Consider the following 21,730-nt stretch of genomic DNA (forward strand, 5'->3'; position numbering starts at 1 on the left):
CCACCTCTCCTACCGAGGTTTGAGAGACCCATTTGCCCCACTTTTCCTTTCAGGTACCTGACAGGGGCTAGTGCTTTGGGCTAAGTCAGCAAAGAACGCTGCAAGGTGGAAAGTGGAAAGTCTCCGTTGGTTTCAAGGAGCAGAGAAACATTGAGCCCGCCTAGGAAAGAAGATTTATCACAGTAATAAAACTGGAACCAGAAAGCTGATCAGGGGTCAAGGCAGCATGAGGGACTGGCTTCCCCCTTTGTCTCTCCCATGGTATGTGCCTTCTCCCTCTTGTGATCTCTCTGCCTTTCTTCTAAGATATGTATGCCCTATTTTCCTCTACTTATTAATGGGCCAATTCTTCAATCTAAATGCCAAAAAGAGCTAGTCCAAATGACTGGGCTTAATCACATTGTTCCTTTGGGGTAGAGCTCTTTGCCCCAGGCATCCTCATGAGCCATTAGCCAGCTGATGGACAGGCTGCCTCAGGCTAGGTGTCCACCTCTAGTCCACTCAGTGATCACTGATGCACAGACATCAGCCTGATCTGACTTTCCTGATCCAGGGGGCTGTGGACGGGGCAGTTTACGCTAGAAGCAGGTGTCAGATAACACAGTTTCTGGGACTTACATTTAGACCAAGACCCAGTGCCGTCATATGCCTGCTTTGCTCAACCAGATTGACACTCAGATTTCCTTTTCTGTAAATAGGGGGTAATAATTTAACCTATTTCACAAGATTGTGGTGAAACTTAAACAGGATAGTGTATATAGGTGAAAGGGCTTTGTAAATTGTTAAATATTATACTCATGGCATTGTTACCAGAAAGAGATAACCTGAAGACATTGTGAGCCATTTTGGCTTCTCAGAAAGGTTAATGGTTCTTGTAGAAAGAGAACAGTTGACAGGAAATAAGGAGTGGGGAGTGCTGGGGGCAGGTGGGCAGAAATCCTCTACCACTGTGAGTTAAGGGGTGTCCAGTGTTAGCTAGCCACAGTCCTGGTCCTCAGGGTCTCACAAGGCTCTGGGTGCTTGGTATACGTGTGCTTGTGAGCAGGTGTGTGTGTGTGTGTGTGTGTGTGTGTGTGTGTGTATCTGTAAAACGAGTGGCAGAGAACAGAGAACCTTCTTCTATATCTTCAGAGCCTCTCCTCCCCTTTACTGAAGTTCCCCCTCTCTTTTAAAAAATATTTTAATTTAATTTAATTTTGAGACAGAGAGCATGAGCAGGGGAGGGGTAGAGAGGGAGGGGGACAGAGGATCCGAAGCAGGCTCCATGCTGACAGCAGCGAGCTGATGTGTGGCTCAAACTCACTAACCAAGAGATGGCAACCTGAGCAGAAGTCGGACACTCAACCGACTGAGCCACCCAGGTGCCCCAAGATATTTTATTTTTAAGTAATCTCTACACCCAATGTGGGGCTCAAGCTCCCAATTCCAAAATCAAGAGTCACACGCTCCACCAACTGAGCTAGCCAGGCCCCCCTCAATGCTTCCCTTTTTGCCATTAACCTCTCCAAATTTCTTTAAAGACCAGCAGAAAAGCAAACAGGAAATTAAAATTTCAGAGTTGAAAAGAGAGAGGTGACAGTGAATAGGCAGAAGTCACATGATACCGAGTGTGAGTTCCCCAGAAGGGCTGGGAGGTTCAGCCCACAGAACTAAACTGTGGGGGAATTCTGGCTCATAAGTAAACATCCTGTAGATGCCGTAAGTATCAGGCCCGTTGTATGAAAAGTGGCCCTGACCTTGGGCAGAGCAGCATCTGGGCACCCCTGGAACTCCTTGACTCACTGCTGAGGTAGCTGAATGAGGGTGTGGTACTGATAAGTGCAGTGGCCTTGTGGCTGAACTCACTGGGACCCTCCTTAAAGCACAGGAGAAAAGGTAGGGAGAACAGCCTACTGAGGTCCTTCTCAGCAGGTCTCCTGGATGGGAACCCTGGGCCCTGCTTGAGGAGGCTCAGGTTGCTCACATTCGAATTGTCATGCAAAAATATACTGAAGCGTATAGGCAACATTCAAAATGTATTCATAGAAACAAAGCTCTCCAAACACACTGCAAGCTCTAATGTCTTGGTCCAGCAGACTACCTACTGAATTCTGCTGACTGAGATGGGCCTGCGCAGGGCCTCATGGGCCAGGAAGATTAACTAGGGGACCAGGAAAAGTAGAAGCAAAGTTTTGATATGTTCCTTTGAGAAGCATACAGGAAGGGCAAACAAGGGGAGATAGGGAAGTGAAGAAAGAGATGAATCATTCTCCTCTATATTTGGCTAATTCCCTCATTGGCATTGGCAGATCTGACTGCTGAATCGAAGTCCTGGGGTCCTTGTTTTCTTCTCCCAGGCTTTTCGTTCTCTGTTAATTAGGACATTGGAGAAATTGTCATGATAATTATAGTGTCTAGACTTGGGGAACTATGGGAAGCAGTAAGTGAATATTTAATTGCAGAGTTGAGAAGACACATGTAGACGACAGTATTTTGAAAGTCTCTTCTGAGAACAATGCTACTCTGATCTGTATTTCTTGGGATTGCCCTGACATTGCCGGTTACATAAGGGGACTCTCGGGGGCGCCTGGGTGGCTCAGTGGGTTAAATGTCCAACTTCAGCTCAGGTCATGATCTTGCGGTTCATGAGTTCGAGCCTTGCGTTGACTTCTGTGCTGACAGCTCAGAGCCTGGAGCCTGCTTCAGATTCTGTGTCTCCCTCTTTCTCTGCCCCTCCCCTGCTTGAGCTCTGTCTCTCCCTCTCTCTCAAAAATAAATAAAGATTAAAAAGAATTTTTTTTTTTAAAAGGGGACTCTTGAATGTTCTGTCTGAGCATTTAGGGGTATCAAAATTTTCATTTTCTCAGGAAGATTCCAAGGATCTGCAGAAAAAGCTGTGCTGTAGTACTCTGACCTTTATCAGTTTTACCCTCAGAGAGTGTCATCATAAGGTGTGGTATAGGCAGGTGCTCTCAGTTTGTTGCCCAGACTAGAAGACATTGACTGATTCTCTTGGAGAGATAGGTCAAGTGATTAGGATGGAAAACTCCCACCTTGCCAGGTTTGATCTCATATTTTCCCTTCCACGAATTCAATGACTCTTCAGCCTATTGGTGGAAGAATGGAGCAGAATGTTTTCCTTCGCAACATACAGTAAATCCATCCTTATTGGTATCTAGTTAATTAGAAGTCTCTGTTATTCAACATTTCCCCACTTGGAGAGGACAAAAAGATTGGTGTTCATAATGATACCTGGAAGGTTCCTGGAAGGTTCCAACTGCCTTTCGTTTTACCCGTTTGGAAATATCACTACTGTTTCTGCCGATTATACATGTAAAATTGGCTTCCTGTAAAGATTCAATGTTGAAAAAGGGGAAAGTGAAAAATCCTTTTGTAAATGTCTCATCCCATGATTAGCCCTCAAGGTAAATAAAGTCTGTAAAACTAGTATAGATCCTTTGGAAGTTTTCATGTATATAAATATACACACGTACATAGAATATATTTTTGCAAATGAGTATTTATCATACTATACATAGTGTTGTGTAGCCTAGCTTTCCACTATAGGTCATAAACATCTATATCAAACATATAGAACTACTTCAGTCTTTTTAATGGTTGCACCGTATTTAGTAATATAGACTCATCATAACTGATTACTGTGTATCTATTAGTGAATACTTAGATTGGTTCCTTTTCTTTGCTATTGAAACTACTTCTGCAATGACATTTTAGCAGTTCTCTGACTATTTTTTTAAAGCTAGACTGTATTATTAAAAAAGATTAACTGTATTATTCCTTTTAAAAAATTAACTTAATTGAAATATTGTTTAAACAAATAAACTGAACCCATTAAAAGTGTATATAGTTCCATGAGTTCTGACAAAAGTACACACCCATGTAACCGATACCACACTTAAGGTCTACAGTTCCCTCACCTCGACAATTTCCTCGTGCTCCTTAACAGTCACCCCCTCCTGGCCCCAAGTAACTGTTGTTTTCTTTTCTATCACTATAGATTAGTTTACATTTTCTATAATTTCACATAACTGGAATTATATAGTATGTGCTTTTTTGAGTCTGGCTTCTTCTACTTGACATAATGTTTTTGAAATTCATCCACATAATCGACTACGTCAGTAGGTCCTTTCTTTGTATTGCCAAGTACTATTCCATCGTATGGGTATGCCACACTGTATCCATTCAATTGCTGACGAAAACGTGGACTGTTTCCAATTTGCAGCTATTATGAATAAAGTTGCTATGAAAATCTGTGCAGAAGTCATTATGTAGACATATGTTTTTGTTTCTATTGAGTATGAACTTTATAAGAAACTGCCAAACTGTTTTCCAGAGGAGTTGTTTACATTCCTACCAGCAGTGTGGCAAAGTTCCAGCTACTCTGTATTTTTTCAATATTTGACTTAGTCTTTCTAATTAGAGCCATTGTATTCGATGCACAATAGCACATCATCTTCATCACTTTAATTTGTATTTTCCTGGTGACAAATAGTGTTGAGCATCTTTTCATAAGCTTTTGGCCATTTGTATATCTTTATGAGGCACCTGTTGAAATATGTTGCCCATTTGCAAAAATTAGGTTATTTTCTTATTGCTTATTACTTCTTATTTATTCTAGATACAACTCCTTTGTCAGATGTGGGCATTGCAGGTATTTTTTTCCCAATCGGTGGCTTGCCTTTTTCTTTTCTAATGGTGTTTTCCAAAGAGCAAAATATTTAAATTTTAATAAAGTCCATGATTTATTCTTTTGCAACATCAAAGATTGAGAGAGAGAGAGAGAGAGAGAGATTAAATAGTGGTTAGAGTAGTTTTTGCTCTGAGTGCATACAATATTTCAATTCCTTGGAAATTGTCAACTGTGTGTTAATTAGAATATTGGATTAATCAAAACACCCCTTTTTCTTATTGCCTTGGATAACAGAATTTGCTATCTATATGTACCCTCATGCAGTGACTCTGAAATTTATATGTCATCTTAAGCTTCTTTTCCCTTTTAAAGTAACTTAATTGGGCAATGTAGAGAAAAAGGAATACATCAGATCTCTGCTGATCATTTATACCAGAATACTTTTTCCCTAAATGAGTAATCTGTAAAAGTCTGCCAAGAGTAATAATAAAAGCAAATATCGAGTGCTTACTATGTGTCAGGCACTGTGCTAAATGGATTCTTTCACTTAATCCTTACAATAATGACTCTATGAATTGGTTGCCATTGTTATTTCTGCTTTATAGATAAAGAAACTTTTCAAGTTCACTGAACTGAAAGCAGAGCTAGGATCAAACCCCAGCTATAAAAGTGCCTATATGCTTCAACTGCCAGCCACACTTTACTCATTCTGTGAGTTTTCTTTGGTGCATTAAAAGATATGTATTATATGTCAATCATACAGTTAACTTAGCAATGTAACTAAATTGTTGCACCCTAAGATTATTTACCATCCAATCTGTACTCTGATTTCCCAACATACCTCCCCATATTTCTCAACACCAATATTTAACCCATATTAAATAGCATGTTTTATACCATTAATAGACCTATAATAACCAGCTATTATATCTCAACCATATATTTTTGTTTTCAAATAGCTTTTATATGGCTGTCTTATCATCCTTAAATAGGCATTTGTTGGGTTTGAGGGTGGATCTTTTTGAGATTTTTGAATATTTAATTTCAGCCTCACAATACATTTTTTCAATGTAGACACTTCATTTTTAAAACGCACACTTGCAGGGGTGCCTGGGTGGCTCAGATCGTTGAGCGTCCAACTTCTTTCAGCTCAGGTCATGATCTCGCGGTTCGTGGGTTCAAGCCCCGTGTTGGGCTCTGTGCTGACAGCTCAGAGCCTGGAGCCTGCTTCAGATTCTGTGTCTCCCTGTCTCTCTGCCCCTCCCCTACTCACGCTCTGTCTCTCTTTCTCTCAAAAGTAGATAAACATTAACAAAACTGAACCCACACTTGCCAATATTCTTAAGTAAAAAATTAGAAAATTCTAGTATCGAACCTTCTCACTCTCTGGCAAGGTACAGCTCAAAAGACATGAATCTGGAAGGCTAGAGAGAAGTTGCTAAGGGAGACGAAGGTTGTCCCTCATAAATAAGAAAAGTTGCTGAGTCACAACTATCCTTCTTCATTTCCAGAAAAATTAATGAGAATTAGTGGAGGCATGCAGAGGTGAGATCTCCGTGCATCACAGAGCTGACATCTAGGAAGGGGTGCTACGTTTTCAACATGGTATTGCACATTGGCACATTAGCACCATGATTTTTGGTGATTGAATGTGGCTTTGTTATTAGATTCTGTAGTTATATCCTCCACAGGTATTCTAATGGTTGTCTTGGGGGGAAATGTCTGAGTAGGGTTACAGAGGACAATTGTAGGACATGTAGTAGGACCTCTTCCTTGTTACTCTGAGCTTTAGAAATTAAGTAAAGTGTACTGTGAACATTTTTTTTTCTCTTCTTCAGTTTCCTGAAGCAAAAAACAATAAAGAAATTAAACGGTATGGGGGAAAAATGCCTTTGTCTTGCTTGTATTAATTACTGAACTCAACGTCATAAAATTATGACCTTTCTTCCTTTAATGATTTGTGTCAGTGGGAATATTTAGGTCGTAAAACAACTTTTGGGAGAATGGTGTCCTATGTACATAGGACATTGCTACCTTCTGTAAGAGCATCATCAATTTCTAGGGCCAGAACACTTATTTTGTCAAACAGGTAGAGCCAAACCATGCCATCTGCGTTCTACCTCTCCCAGGCAGGTTTGGAGTAAGAGAATGAGAGAAGGAAGAAGGGTGAATCCCCAGAGTTACTAATTTTGTCCACCGATCCCAGCCAGGGCAAGTAGATCCCTGGAAAAAAAAATGAGACAGACCCCCTTCTCAGCTATAGCCCTCTTATCCTCCTACTCCATCCTGCCCTTCTCTCCAGACCTCTTTTTAGAGTTCCTGAAAGGATGTGGTTGGAGGGGAGGAAATTGTAGAGAAGCAAGTGGAAAACAGCTCTTCAAGACTCAGCATGAGGTGTGTGTCAGAAAGCTCCTTGGGTTAACCTTACTCATTTTCTAGTCTTATTGGTTCCACCTGTTAGTTAAGTGACCTTGGAGAAGTACCCCCTTGACCTCATCTGAAAAGTCAAACATTTGGATTAGAGCTAGATGATCTTCAAATGCCTTTTAAGACTTGACCGCTAGGACTCTCTTCTGTAATTCTTTGGTACTGTTTACACTTGCTTCATCCAAGACAAGGCAAAACAGCATGTGCTTTTTGTAGGAGTCTGTGTAAAAAGATCCAGGCACCTGCCTTTAGAAAAAAAAAAGTTTATTTTTGAGGGAGAGAGAGCTCACAGGGGAGGGGCAGAGAGAGAGGGAGACAGAGAATCTGAAGTGGGCTCCACGCTGACAGCAGAGAGCCCAATGCGGGGCTTGAACCCACAAACTGTGAGATCATGACCTGAGCTGGAGGTGGACATTCAGCTGTCTGTACCTCCCAGGTGTGCCCAGTCACCTTCTTTTTTAAAACGTCTCATTTTCTGGGACACTTGGGTAAGTCAGTTGGTTAAATGATGGACTTCGGCTCAGATCACAATCATGCGGTTTGCATATTCGAGCCCCATATTGGGCTCTGTGCTGTCTGCGCGGACACTGCTTCCTCTGTCCCCCTCTCTCTCTCTGCCCCTTCCCTCCTTGTACTCTCTCTCTCTCTCTCTCTCAAAAATAAATAAACATTAAAAAAATAAAAAAATAAACAACTCATTTTCCTATACTCATGTGTTTCTTTGAAAACAAGTATGAGGACTGATTGGTTAGAATGTGCTTCCAGAAGTATCTGGTAATAGGAAGGCCACTGATTGATCAAATGCACTGCTTGTTTTCCCTTAAGGACTACATATTGGTCAGAGTACTACTCCATATACTTTTTCTTTCTTTCTTTCTTTTTCTTTCTTTCTTTCTTTCTTTCTTTCTTTCTTTCTTTTCTTCTTTTTCTTTCTCTTCCTTCCTTCCTTCCTCTCTTTCTCTTTCTTTCTTTCTTTCTTTCTTTCTTTCTTTCTTTCTTTCTTTCTTTCTTTCCCTTCCTTCCTTCCTTCCTTCCTTCCTTCCTTCCTTCCTTCCTCTCTTTCTCTTTCTTTCTTTCTTTCTTTCTTTCTTTCTTTCTTTCTTTCTCTTTCCCTTCCTTCCTTCCTTCCTTCCTTCCTTCCTTCCTTCCTCTCTTTCCCTTTCTTTCATTTTTTTTTCTTTCTTTCTTTCTTTCTTTCTTTCTTTCTTTCTTTCTTTCTTTCTTTCGCAGCCTTTAATTCACTTCATTTTTCTTGTATAAAACCATGTGGTGGTCAGAGCTGGAGCCTGGGTCCTCTCCATGAAACTCTGGTGTGGGCCTTTATAGATAGTCAGTGAATCCTGATAGGGAGACTTGGTGAACACGGTCTCTTTCTGGAGGTCAGTGGTGAGTTAGCTGTAGGTCTTGGAAATGGCATCAAAAGGGGCCTTGGCGAAGTTGCCCAGTGCAGCCAAAGTGCAGCAGTCGTCAGTACTGGCCGTCATCAGTAGTTTCTTGGCTGAGACAATGCTAGTGCCTCTGGGGGCAGGGATAAGGCACATCGGCACAGAGCCACAGCGTCCGGCCAGCTTGCATGGGACACTGTGGGGGCTTGCTGAGTGTTTCCCCCAGTAGCCTTGCTACATGGAAATGATGGAAAGCTTGGCCAGGATGATGACTCCATGGATGGTAGACGCTACCTCCTTGGAGCACTTAACACCCAGACCAACATCTCTATTGTAAACTCTGTTGGCAACAAATGCCTTGAACCTGATCCCCTGGCCAGCATGGATCTGCTTTTGCACAGGCATAATCTTCAAAACCTTATCCTTGAGGGATGCCCCGAGGAAAAAGTCAATGATCTCAGTTTCCTTGATGGGCAAGGAGAGGGACAGAACTCTTCCAGGGATTTGATCTTCATGTCCTTGTTCAGGTGACCCCATCTTGGTGACCAGATTCTACTCTCTGTCTTCGGCCTGGCCTTGACCAAGGTGACAGCTGCAGCTGCCCAAGCCTCTGTGGAAGCCACTGCAGCCAGGGCCCCAGGGCCCTCCTGGACCCTTCCACAGCACGGGCAACATCTGCCATTGGGTGTTTTCTCAGAGAAGAAACTACTTTCCTTTCTTTGAGCCAGATCTTAGCTGGCTCACTCTGCGTCAGGACTGAGTATGAAACCCTACTTTGCCTTATGAAAGGCAAAGTAAGCTTCTTTTTCAAGACAGGAGCATGAGCCTATGTGCACTTAACCTCCTTGCTAAGACTCCACTGGAATAAGAGTAAACAAACATGGGGAAAAAAGTGTGTGAGGGGAAAGGGTGGAAGCCAATGGAGTGGAGATTTCAAAAAATGTCTGAAAGATAAAAAGTGAAAGGGAAGGATTAATGGTTGAATTAAAGAGAAAGTGCCACAGGCTAGAATATACAAGATAAAATGACAATTAGAAATTTGAGAAAAAGCAAATTCTGAACAACAGAGTCACAGACCACACATGAAGCAAACTACATTCGGGCATGAATATAAGCAGTGAAAAGAGTGCAGAGAAAAGGCAATCAATTTGACCTTGATACTAGAAATAGCCTCATTTGAGAGACCCAGGGGTTATAACACTGGGTTCATGGAAAATGTCATCCTAGCATATTGATATTGAATAATGTCTATATAAATAATAAAGTATATGTGGCATATTGACTTGTTTCCATCATTTTGTATTTTAATAAAATTTATTTTTAACAAGTTTTTGATTTATAGAAAAATGTAAATACAGTAGACAGATCAACTATTATTAACATCTTATGCAAGTATTAGCCATTTGCTATAATGAATGAATGAATATTGATACATTGTCATTAACTAAAGTTCATACTTTATCAGATTTCTTTAGTTTTTCCCTAATGTCTTCTATTTCCATTACATTTAGTCATCCTGTCTCGTTTGGCTCCTCTTGGCTGTAATAGTTTCTCATACTTTCCTTGTTTTTGAAGACCTTGATAGGTTTGAGGAGCACAGGTCTAGAATGTCCATCATTTGAGATTTGTCTAATGTTTTTCTTATGATTAGATTGGGGTTATGGGTTTTTCAGGGAAGACCACAAAGGTCAAGTGCCATTTTGTCACATCAAACCAAGGGCACATGCTATCAACATGACATATCGAATTAACACTCTTGTTGAACTTGATAACCTGGCTGAGGTTGTGTTGGCCAGGTTTTCTCTAATGTAAAGTTACCTGCTCTCTCACTCACACTGTACTCTTTGGAAAAAAGTATATAGTCTTTTTAACTTCTAAAGTCAACCTATAGGCAAAGTAGAAAAGACTTTTTTATGGTTGCAGCGAAGAATGTAAACAGTAAGAATTCTGTTGGTGGTACAGGGCTGCTGATGAAAATGAAAGGGAGAGGAGAAGTAGAGCAATGGGAAGGGGCCAATGCCTTCATTTTATAGAGGAAGAAATGCACAGATACTCTATTAAAAAGAAATAGCAATTTGAGTCTTTATTTAGAAACATAAGTGATTAGTTCTAATAGAGGAAATAAAAAACCGTCATTGCCATTAAATATTAGGAAGAGAAGGGTACTATGAGATACATGCTCATTTTCATACTGTGCAATCAATTGATATTGACTGACGTTGGTAATCTAAGAAGAGAGATACAGAGTGCAGTGAAAGGAAACACCAAATGATCTCACCTCAGATTGTAGCAGGATTCTTACACAGTCATGACACTGAGGCTTTTTAATTTCCAGGAAGCAACTTTATTCCTGCCGGTACTGCTCAGTTGGGTTTGTACTTGAAGAATTGAGCACTGAACGTCACATGGCATAGTTTTTTAAATCTATTTTCTATTTCTTTGTCTCCCATATATGGTAACACACACAAACATGTAGTTTGATTAAGCAGTCTCAGTTTACAAGGTCATGAGGGATGGTATCATGTAGGTGCATAGCCAGGTTACCTTGAAGTTTTCTCTCCCTTTTTTTTCTCTCTCCTTAGGGAGGGGAACCTACCACAAGATGAAACCAGAGTTTTCATCTCTACAGGGGAACAGAGTTAAACAAGGAGAAGAGGAAATACTGTTGCTTTTCACCGGAAGTCCTTTTATAGTATTTCATTTATTACCATTTGCACAAATCTTTTGCTTTAAAAACAAAGATGATGTGAAGGGTGGTGCCAGGACTCATATTAGACCACTTAATATGACTCCTTTTGTGTAGAGCCTACCTTCAGTGATCCAATCCAACCAGCCATTCACACAAACCACACTACCATGCAACGTTTTGTTGAGGCAGAAACTTACTTCTGAGAAAGTAAAGGGGTAATCTTGGGTCTTTGATTGGTGGGAAAGACATTTAAGAAAAAACTCCTTTTGTTTCCCTTGAAATAAGGATTAGGGAGATTTTATTTTTATTTATTTATTTATTTATTTAGGATTAGGAAGATTTTAGTTGCAAAGGGGAAATTGGCTGAAAGATGCATCAACTCTCTGGTTCAAAAGTATTGGCAGTCAGTGGAAATCCTCTGTGTGTTTCCTGTGTTTAGCATTTATACAGCATGTTTCAGTTTAAAAGCCCTTTACTGTCATTAGTTAATTACCTCCCAAGGGCTGCAAGGTAGTTACGGGGAATACTGGAACCAAGCCAGCTTTTAGAGCTGTAAGATGTACAAGTGTCTATACTAGCCCCAATTCAGAGTGTAGTTGTTACACCATTTCCCACACATGGATCAATTGGTTAATGTGTGGTTATTCAATCTCTAAAGTTCCTTTTTTAGACTTGACATTTTCTCAATAAGTACAAGTTACTGAAACAGAAGAGAACTTATTCCAATACCTTGTCTTGCAAGTGTCTCGAAAATCAGCACTGGTAACAGTTTTAGGTTTATCATTAAATAAGAATCTCCAAAGTGAAGCCTAATACTGGCATTTATTAAAAGTGCCTGAATGATTCTAGAGTAGAGCCAGACTTGAGAACCACTGACTTAAATGACCAATAGAGAGAGGCTCCTTCCTCTGTTCCCAACAATATCTACAAAGAGAATGAAATACAACATTTGGCTAAGGAGAACTAATTGTTAATACATGTTACATTTTGTTTTGTATCAAATATATATATATATATATATTACATATCAAATAATATATATTACATATATATATATTGTGTGTGTATATATATATATATATATATACACATATTATATATGTATTACATTATAAAAGTGCGAAAGAAATTTGGAGAATATAGAAGACTAAGTATGGATGCCTGTGAGTACATAAAAAGTCATCACGAAAAAGAATCACAGTTCATGTTTTACAATTTTTCTTTCCATCTTATCTTTATGCTTTGTCTTTTAAAAAAATTATTGGTTGGGGCGCCTGGGTGGCGCAGTCGGTTAAGCGTCCGACTTCAGCCAGGTCACGATCTCGCGGTCCGTGAGTTCGAGCCCCGCGTCGGGCTCTGGGCTGATGGCTCGGAGCCTGGAGCCTGTTTCCGATTCTGTGTCTCCCTCTCTCTCTGCCCCTCCCCTGTTCATGCTCTGTCTCTGTCTGTCCCATAAATAAATAAAAACGTTGAAAAAAAAATTTAATAAAAAATAAAAAAAAATTATTGGTATTGCTATTATCAGATTTTACATACAATTTTGTATCTTGTTTTTCAAATTTACCACTACAGTGTTTTCCATTGTTCCGTGCTTTAAAAGATCATCTCTAAAAACAAAATCTACTGAAATGAGGCAAACAGGGAAATTTATATCCACAATTGAACCAAAATAGAAATTCAGGTACTTTTAGAGCACAGGCCCATAGGAATATTTTCTGCTCCGTGTCCTTTCACAACACCTTAGACCAGCAGGAACTAGATAGACACGTGCTCTATTTCTGTAGCCAAACCTTGACTATATTTGGTGTGTGGTGCCCTCTACTGGGTCTCCTAGGACTGTGCCCTTTTTCTGTTTGTAAACTCTTATGTGTTGGGTTGACTCTCAAGATGGGGGTTAGATTGTATGCGTGCATGTTTGAATTTTGTATGTTTGTATTTTTATTTACATTTGTTTCCCTAACGTAGAATTGAAGCTATTTAGATACAGAAGCTGACTATGGGTCTGTTTCCTTCTTATTCATTCAACAGACACTTTAGAGTCTACCATGTGCCAGGCATGGTTCTAGCAGGCTGGAGACACAAAGATGAGATCTCCACCTTCAAGTGTCTCATTGTCTAGTGGCAGAGACCCTACTATCCAAGGCCTGGATAGTCCCACAGGAGAACTTGACTCCTTGTGGATCCTTGTCCTCCCCTCTCTAGGAAAACCATCCTCTTCAATGAAGCGTGCAGCTTTGGGAGAGACACATGTGGCAGAGCCAGGAAGAAAGGGTACACCTTTCCAGCAGGGCAGATCTACCAAATCAATTCTGGCAATCAGTGGGGTTGACAGATGTCACAGACAGCTTGCTCTCAATTTACTTAGAAGATTAAAATTTATGATGGACTAAACACATTAAGAAGATGAAATGAGAGGCGATAATTCAGAGGTTTAACCGAGACCCTAATAGAGAATAAACCTCATTTTCTAGAAATGTATACTTTATATAATTTATACCTAAGGAAAGCACTTCTGTGTTTGGAATTTCACCTTGCTTTTTGGGGAAGGGAATGCACATGAAACTAATTGAGTTTTTCTAATCTGAGGAAGGCCTAAAAGCACAGGATGAGGTGGGGAATCTCCAAAGCATTCATGATCACTTCTTTTCCTACATAACTCTCTTTGACTGCATTAGTACAATTATGCAAGATTGGGAGATTGGCAAAATCTCTCTCCTTTTTTTTTAATGTTTATTTTGGACAGAGAGAGAGAGACAGACAGAGCATGAGTGGGGGAGGGGCAGAGAGACAGGGAGACACAGAATTCAAAGCAGGCTCGAGGCTTTGAGCTGTCAGCACAGAGCCTGACACGGGGCTTGAGCTCACAGACCTCGAGATCATGACCTGAGCTGAAGTTGGATGCTCAACCGACTGAGCTACCCAGGCGCCCCTCTCTTTTTTTTTTTTTTTTTTTTAACCTGAGAACTTTGGTGATGATATTGAGTCTCCAAGGTTGGCTCCAAACAGCAATAGACCATGATTATATAATATTTGTCATGTGTATGGAACCAGTAATTTCTCATTGTGCAGTCTTGGACAAGTAACCTAACTTTCTCTTTAATTTACCTCATGCAGAAAGGATATAACCTATCTTATTGTGAGGATACAAGTAAAGCATATAAAGAGTCCATCAAAATCCTTGGCAGGCAAGAGCTGCTCGGTAGAGCACAGTAGGCACTTCAGAATGAAAGAGATGCACATATGGGCTCTGGAGCCAGGCTGCTTGGGTTTGAATCTTGGCTCTATTCTTTTTTTTTTTTTTTTTTTTAACAGTGTGCCCTTGGGCAAGTAACTTTACCTTTATGGGTCTCAGTTTCCTTAGCAGTAAAGTAGGGGCAATAGCACTACCTACATCATAGGATTCTTTTTTTTTTTTTTTTTAATTTAAAAAATGTTTATTTATTTTCGAGAGAGAGAGAGAGAGAGAGAGAGAGACAGGGAGAGAGAGAGAACATGTGCGTGCACGTAAGTGGGAAGGAGCAGAGAGAGAGGGAGACACAGAATCTGAAGCAGGCTCCAGGCTCCAAGGTGTCAGCGTAGAGTCTGATGTAGGGCTCAAATCCATGAGCCTCAAGATCATGACCTGAGCCAAAGTCAGATGCTTAACCAACTGAGCCACCCAGGTGCCCTTATATCATAGGACTCTTAAGCAGATAAAAGGAGTTAATACATGTAAAGTTCTTTGGAACATTTATTAATATATAGGGCTTAATAAAAGCTAATTATTATTTTAATTGCTATTTCTTTTAGCTTTTAGAGACACCTGTGTCTTTTTCAAGTTGTAAATTAAAATTGGAGAGACATCTTCTCATATGTATAAAATACATCCATTCAGTGCTGTTAACACCAGCTGTTTTCAGCCGATTTCTATTGCTGTGGTTCTGTAACCAGCTCTCCTTTGATAAGTCCTCAGAACCCTCAGTAGGAATTACTTTGCTTATGTTAAGTTTGGCTGCTCTGCCTTAAGACAGTCATTTTTAGTACTTGACCTCCCTCTCTAAGTATTTATGAATTCCCTAAAGAACATGGAGAAGAAGAATTATTTGGAGCCAATTGGGAAGGCATTGTGAAATCAGAACTCCCCTTTGTAACCCTACTGTCACTTATTCTCCAAAATAATTGTCGGATGCTGTGGTTTTGTGCAGAGGAAGCTCTGGGCACTCACTTTCAGTCAGATGCAGTCTTTTCTTCAGTGGTGATTTTGCTTTTCCCCCTTAACATACAGCGCCACTGTGCTACCTATAGGCCATATAAAAGGGGTACAGAGAAGGGTCTCCATTCCCAAAGAGTATGAACAAAGAGCTAGACAAGGAATACAAGTAAATAATTTACTACAACAAGAATCCAACTGTGCTAACCACTATTAAGGTGACACAGAGGGAAGGGGATTCTGACTAAGAGCTTAGGGAGAGGTTTAAAAAGAGGCGACATGAATATTGAACCTTGAAGAATGGCAGAGGAGGAAAGGAAACACAATAGAAGCAGAGAGAACAGGGTGAGCAAAAGCTTGTGAAAATACACAGCTTGTTTGGGGAACAGCAGATGGTCCTGTGTTGTTGGAGCAGAAGGTATGTATGCGGAGGGTCAGGAGATGAGGAACAGAGGTCCCTGGGTCCTCAGGGAGCCCATGCACCTCGCTCTTCTCAGGTTCTGGGGAGGGCAATGGTAGGGCTTCTTTGACGGCTCCCTCAGGATCAGGTCTTAGATGTAGCTCCCCATTTCCTCCTTCTCCCTGCAGACTTCTCTTGGCATCAGCACATCATCCTTTTAACCTCTGCACTTAATAAAACATATTCTCTTCTGTTTTCCAACAGGCTTAGCTGTTCTGGCATTTACTAACCTGCCACCTACTGCAAAATAAATGGAGAATGAAATAGTCTAAGACTTTGTACAAAACCTTGGCCCCTCAGGGTAAAAATCTAAGCCTAAACGAGTGGGAACAGGCCCGGTTGCCTGGCCAGTTTCTGGGGGACTGGAAAGAGATGACAGTGAAGGAAGAAAACCATGTTTGGCACATAGTTGGTGCTCAATCAATATTTGTTTGGTAAAGGAATTAAGGGATGGCTTGAGGGACTCTCAGGTATTGCAAGGCCTCTCAGGTATTGTGGGGTATCTAGGTATGGCCACCTGCTTCTGCCTTGGGAAAGAGGAAGGAAAGGGAGAAGATATCTATGTATTCTGGCTCTCCAGGCATTTGTGCTGAGGCCAGTTTTCTTCTTGAGTTAGGAGTTCCATGATTGGTAATTTTCTCTTTTAGGAGAGAAAGAAGGGCGTGTGTGTGTGTGTGTGTGTGTGTGTGTGTGTGACCCAATACGTATTTCCTTACACTCATGCCTGAGTACCACGGGTTACAAACCATTCCTTTGCCATGATACCAAGAAAAATAAAAAGTTAAAAATGTTAAGAGAGAGCTCTGTCCAGTACTTAGGATCCACTTACATGGTCCTCACAGCCGCTTGTCAGACCCTAACCGCCAAAATGGTGAAGCAGATTGAGAGCAAGTATGCTTTTCAGGAAGCCTTGAACAGTGCAGGGGAAAAACTTGTAGTAGTTGACTTTTCAGCCATGTGGTGTGGGCCTTGCAAAACGATTAAGCCTTTCTTTCATTCCTTCTCTGACAAGTATTCCAACATGGCGTTCCTTGAAGCAGATGTGGATGACTGTTGGGATGTTGCTTCAGAGCGTGAGGTCAAATGCATGCCAACCTTCCAGTTTTTTAAAAAAGGACAAAAGGTGGGTGAACTTTCTGGAGCTAGTAAGGAAAAACTTGAAGCTACCATTAATGAATTAATCTAATTATGTTTTCTGAAAACATAACCAGCCATTGGCTGTTGAAAACTTGTAAATTTTTTTATTTACCAAAAGGAAAGATCAAGTATGAAGACTGTATACCCAATTGCCATCTGATTATATAAGTGGCAATAAAATATTAAGTCTACCCTTAAAAAAAAAAAGTCAAGAGAGTTCAGTTTTACTTAGCAAATATATGTGCTCAGCACTTAGGATACAAAGAAGTCTTGATTCTAATCTCAAAGGGCTTCGAATGTGGGTAGACATAAAGCCAAACAGAGTATTTACTGCAGGGGAGATAGTGTGGTAACAGGTTAGCTCAGGGCCTTGCTACTCCAAGTATGGTTTCAGCAGCAGCAACAGCAGCAGCAGCAGCAGCAGCAGCAGCAGCAGCATCTTCTGGAAACCTGTGAGGAATGCAGACTCTGGCTCCAACCCAGTCTGACTGAGTGTGCATGTGAGTTTTAATGAGATTGCTAGGCGAATCATATACACGTTAATATTTGAGAAGTACTGGCCTAGGGTACCGGGATGGGATGTGGGTGTGTTTCTTAGAGGAAGTAAATCCTGAGCTATGTTTTGAGAATGGGTAGGGTTAACTGGGTGGTATCACAAGCAGAGACAAAAGCATAAGTAAAAGTTTAGTGGCATGAAGAAGCATAGGGATGATTTGGGAAGCGGCTTAAAATTGATCCACAAAAGGGAGAGAGTGTAGGAGAGAGGAGGAGGGAGAAATGTAGGAAGATGGCAGGTCAGGCAGTGGCCAGATCCGGACGCACGTGCTCTAGGTTACGTAGCTTTGCCTTGATCTAATCCATGATAGAGACGCATGATGAGATGTTTGGATTAGTGTTTAGAACACCGCAGCCCTGAGAAGCCTGAGAAATCAAGGCCAAAGGGCAGAGAAATTATTTAGGAAGATACAGCAACAGTTTGGGAGAGAGAGAATGAGAGTAGTTAGGTACTGCAGGTAGTGCGGTGGGAATGGAGAGAAGGGAACAAGTTTAAGAAACTTTAAGAGGTAATAAGCAGATGAAAGACCAGTATGAACTGGCGTGAGAGAGTGGGAGAGGGCTGTGCCTTGACTAGATGAATCGGGCAGGCTTCCGGCTAGGATTAGTGGGTGGTTGCTCACGACACCACTAACAGAGATGAAAGAATAAAGGAGGATGAGCAGGTTTGAGGAGGGAAATTATGAGTTCAGTTTTCAACATGTTCAGCTCAGGTGACTAGGAAACATGTATAGGATGGGGGAAAAAAAGAAAACAAGGGTGGAGAATGGGTGAATCAATAAGGGTGGAGAAGGAAAGTGATGAAGAAGAAACAATGCCCTGTCCAGGTTTGGGGCTATGGTAATACACATAGTATATCTGTGAGTTTTTCCCCCAGCCCTATTTCCACAAGCTGCCTTCTTGGAACTGGTTCCAGAAACTGGTTGGACCTCAAAGAAGAGCAAATGGTTTTGATTCATGGTTTCCTATCCTGCGATCAACTCGTTGTTGACACTATTTCCTCTACTAACAGAAAAAAAAAAAAAAAAAAAAAAAAAAATCAAACCTGGAGTTCAAGCTCCTCCAGGGTCAGAATGAATAGTTGTCTTTTTCCATATTGACCTGTGGGATGAATAATTTTGCCCACTTCCCCAACACTACTTACAAAGTAGTGATAATACAACGCCAAGGTGTGTGGATATTTGTGCATGGTCATTCGTCAGGTTCTGGAGGACTTCTGCCACAAATCATCCCTGGTTTTGAACTTTTACAGCACTTTCATTTTGGACCTTAAAATTCAGAAACTGGTAATAGCTTGTTTTGGATCATTTCCACAATTATTTCCTATTTTGCAATCTGTTCTCTACTCACAGAGTAAAAATCGTCTGGGACTTCAGCGTCTCCACAGCAAAAAGTCCAAAAACACGTTAACATTTTCGGTACAGTCATCCCCAGCCAATAAAAAGCAAAAGGTCGGCACGTGGTTTATTAGTTTGGGCAGGAGGGAGGTATTCCAACTAGATCCTTTCGCTCTTGCCAGGATCAAACATGGCGGGCCGCAGCCAGAATTTCCCGAACACCCAGTTCGCTTTCCCGTGACCCTAGTCAGTCTTCGACGCTCCTCTTTCTACCTTCCTTCCTCCTCAGCCGCTCCCAGAGGGTCAGCACTCGGCAGCGCGACAGCGGGCCTCCTTCCCGCCCCCACTCGAGGGCCCGCCCACCAGCCCGCGCCAGCCAATCGCAGGCCGCGCTGCGGCGGCTGGCAGCGCCGGCCGGCCCCGCCCCTCAGCCTCGCTGTGGCCTGCGGCTCCCGGGCCGGTAGCGCCGCTGTTGGTAGCGAGGACGGGTGGTGTGGAACCGCGGGTCGCGGGCGCTCGCCGCCTGCCACAGCTCAGCCCAGCGTCGCCGAGGCTGTGAGCCCCGAGCCTCCGCCATGGACTTCGAAGACGGTAAGCGGCGCCTCTGGCTGGTCGCCACGGCGGGCGGGAGGCGGGGTGGCCGCCCCGGGGGTCTGTTTACGGTCTCAAGATGGCCGTGTGGGCTTTGTTCTGCGGGCCCGGAGGCCGCCCGCCCGCCGCGGGCCCAGTGCCCGGAATCGGCCTATGTGGGAACCCGCGCGCCTTGTCGCGCCCGCCCGGCGCCCGCTGCCGCCGGGGACCTGGGAGTTCCGTGCCGGCCTCGGTGAGGGGAAGGGCGCGCCCAGAGCGCCACGGCCTCCGGTCTCGGGCCCCGGACTCGCGCTCCGGACTCGCCCCGGCCCCGGTGCATGGAAATTGCCCCGACGCCTCCCAACTCCCCGGTCTCGGGCAGAGGGGCGGGTGGGGCCTCCCCGGCCTCGCGTCGCGTTAGCCTCACAGGGCGGCGACCCAGCTCGTCCGTGTAGTAGATCCCCAACCAGGTTGCTTCTTAACAGATACAATTTCCAGAGGCTTGTTCACGGTGATGTTTCTCGTCTTAGTTTGAAGACGAGTTTAAAGGGCGTCCGTAAGTGACAAGTATAGGTAGATCTCTGTGCCGAATGGAAACCTAAGCTATTACTGGTTAGCAAACTGGGCTGTTTATCCACCAAAATTACCTGGTCGTTAATCCCTAATTTCAAATAGCTGCGTGAACCTAAGCATTTTTTTCCTCTGGATTGTGTATGGATGGGACTTAAGTTAGAATTCTGGCACGGCATCACATGCCCTTCAAATTCAGCTCCGTGCCCAGCCGCCTGCGTTGGACTTAACGTTTAAGTAAACCGTATTCCAGCAATACCTTTCAGCTGTCTCTCACGCTAGTTCTTGAAACCATTTTCACAGGCTCCCAGAGTGAAATTAATTTGGTTTTCACCTTGTCTTCAAATCTTGCCCAACTTTTATAGGAATTGGTGTCAAGATAAAATGAGTCGGTTAGGGAGACGTGGAAAAGGGTTTCAGTGATTAAAGTGGTCTTAATCCTGAGTAACCAGACGTGTCTAATTAAAACCGGCTCGCTAACCAGTTGTAAGCCCCTCACCCAACCGAAACAATTATATTAAACATTGAACGTACTGTGATCTCAGCGTGAGTCTGACTAAACGATCTTTTGATCTTTGATTTGATTTCATGCCAAAAAGAATTAAAGCTGCCAAATCTAAGTATATGAAAGGGGGCTGAAAGAACCCATGTTTTAAAAAGTTTATTTATTTATTTTGAGAGAGAGAGAGAAAATCCCAAGCTGTCGGTGCAGCGCCAGATGTGGGGCTTGATCTCACGAAGCCTGACATCGTGACCTGAGCGGAAATCAAGAGTAGGGCTCTTAAGCAGCTAAGCCACCCAGGCGCCCCTGGGATAACGCTTTGGTGGAGCCTTTTCAATTAGTTTGAAATAGGAAGTCCAGCTGTTAAGAGTAGCACACTCTGGTGTTTTTGTTTGTTTTGGTTGGACTTTGACTCATTTTGATACAGATACCTTAAAACTGTGTTTATTTGAAGTAGCGAAGCTGGGAATGAAAGTTAAAAATATATTGCTATGTTTTCATACCAAAGTTTGATGATAGTACCAACACTCAGGGTACAGCAGAAGCTACCCAGGTGGGGGGAGGGAACAATGGGAGTGGTTCCACCCCCCCCCCCAAGGGAATCCATTTTCTGTAGAGAGTTGAAAAACAATAAAACTTAGTTTGCTTACTTTTTATTGTCACCATGTGCCTACAATTCCAGCGTTAGTAATAAAATTATAAACAGTGTCAGTGAGTAAACACTCCTCCTCTCTCTTGCTTCCTTTTCTCCTTTACTGCTATATTTGGGAGTGGAATTTGACTAACAATACATCTGAATCTAATCCTATGCAGTGTAGCTGGATTCTGTTGCATTCAAGGGATCACTGTATCAGCTTTCTTTCTTTTAGTATTTATTAGTAAAATTAATTAAAGGACTTAACAATTGCCAAATCCGTTTTAACGGAAATTGCCAATATGGTTTTTGGTGATGTCACATCCTGGATAGATACAGTGAAGGCAAACATATATGTTTGTGTATATGCATTCTCAAATAAGATCTTGAAAACTTTAGAGAGCGAGTAGGTAAAATAAATATATTAACTTTGAAACAGTTACATATTACATGCAGTCAATTCTCACATGGCCCTTTTTGCAATTTTTGATACATAATTTAATCTATCTGCCTTCCTTTTGTTTCCCTGTATAAATCAGTAGTGGATTCCCTTTTTTGGCAATTATTGTATATCAGGTGTTAAAGCGAATTTTTACATTTTAGTAATTTGGATGATTTGCCTCTTGGGGAGATAATGAAGAGAGA

At 42.0% G+C, this 21,730-nt stretch overlaps 1 protein-coding gene and 2 pseudogenes across 1 annotated transcript in view; 2 read left to right on the forward strand and 1 right to left on the reverse strand.

The window, feature by feature from the left end:
* Window positions 1-8,295: 8,295 nt before the first annotated feature.
* On the reverse strand, window positions 8,296-9,117 carry LOC112864245 (small ribosomal subunit protein uS5 pseudogene; annotated as a pseudogene).
* Window positions 9,118-16,592: 7,475 nt separating this feature from the next.
* On the forward strand, window positions 16,593-17,079 carry LOC112848634 (thioredoxin pseudogene; annotated as a pseudogene).
* A 1,580-nt stretch (window positions 17,080-18,659) lies between these two features.
* The window catches only part of ZNF326 (zinc finger protein 326), a 36,683-nt gene continuing 33,612 nt past the window's right edge, over window positions 18,660-21,730 (forward strand). The window contains exon 1 of the mRNA XM_086715175.1: window positions 18,660-19,935. Coding sequence (XP_086571301.1) covers window positions 18,660-19,935 — 1,276 coding nt within the window. The remainder of the gene's footprint in view (window positions 19,936-21,730) is intronic.

The sequence above is a fragment of the Puma concolor genome, chromosome C1, assembly GCF_028749965.1.
Source record: "Puma concolor isolate L17-30 chromosome C1, mPumCon1.1.hap2, whole genome shotgun sequence".
Taxonomy (NCBI): Eukaryota; Metazoa; Chordata; class Mammalia; order Carnivora; family Felidae; genus Puma; species Puma concolor.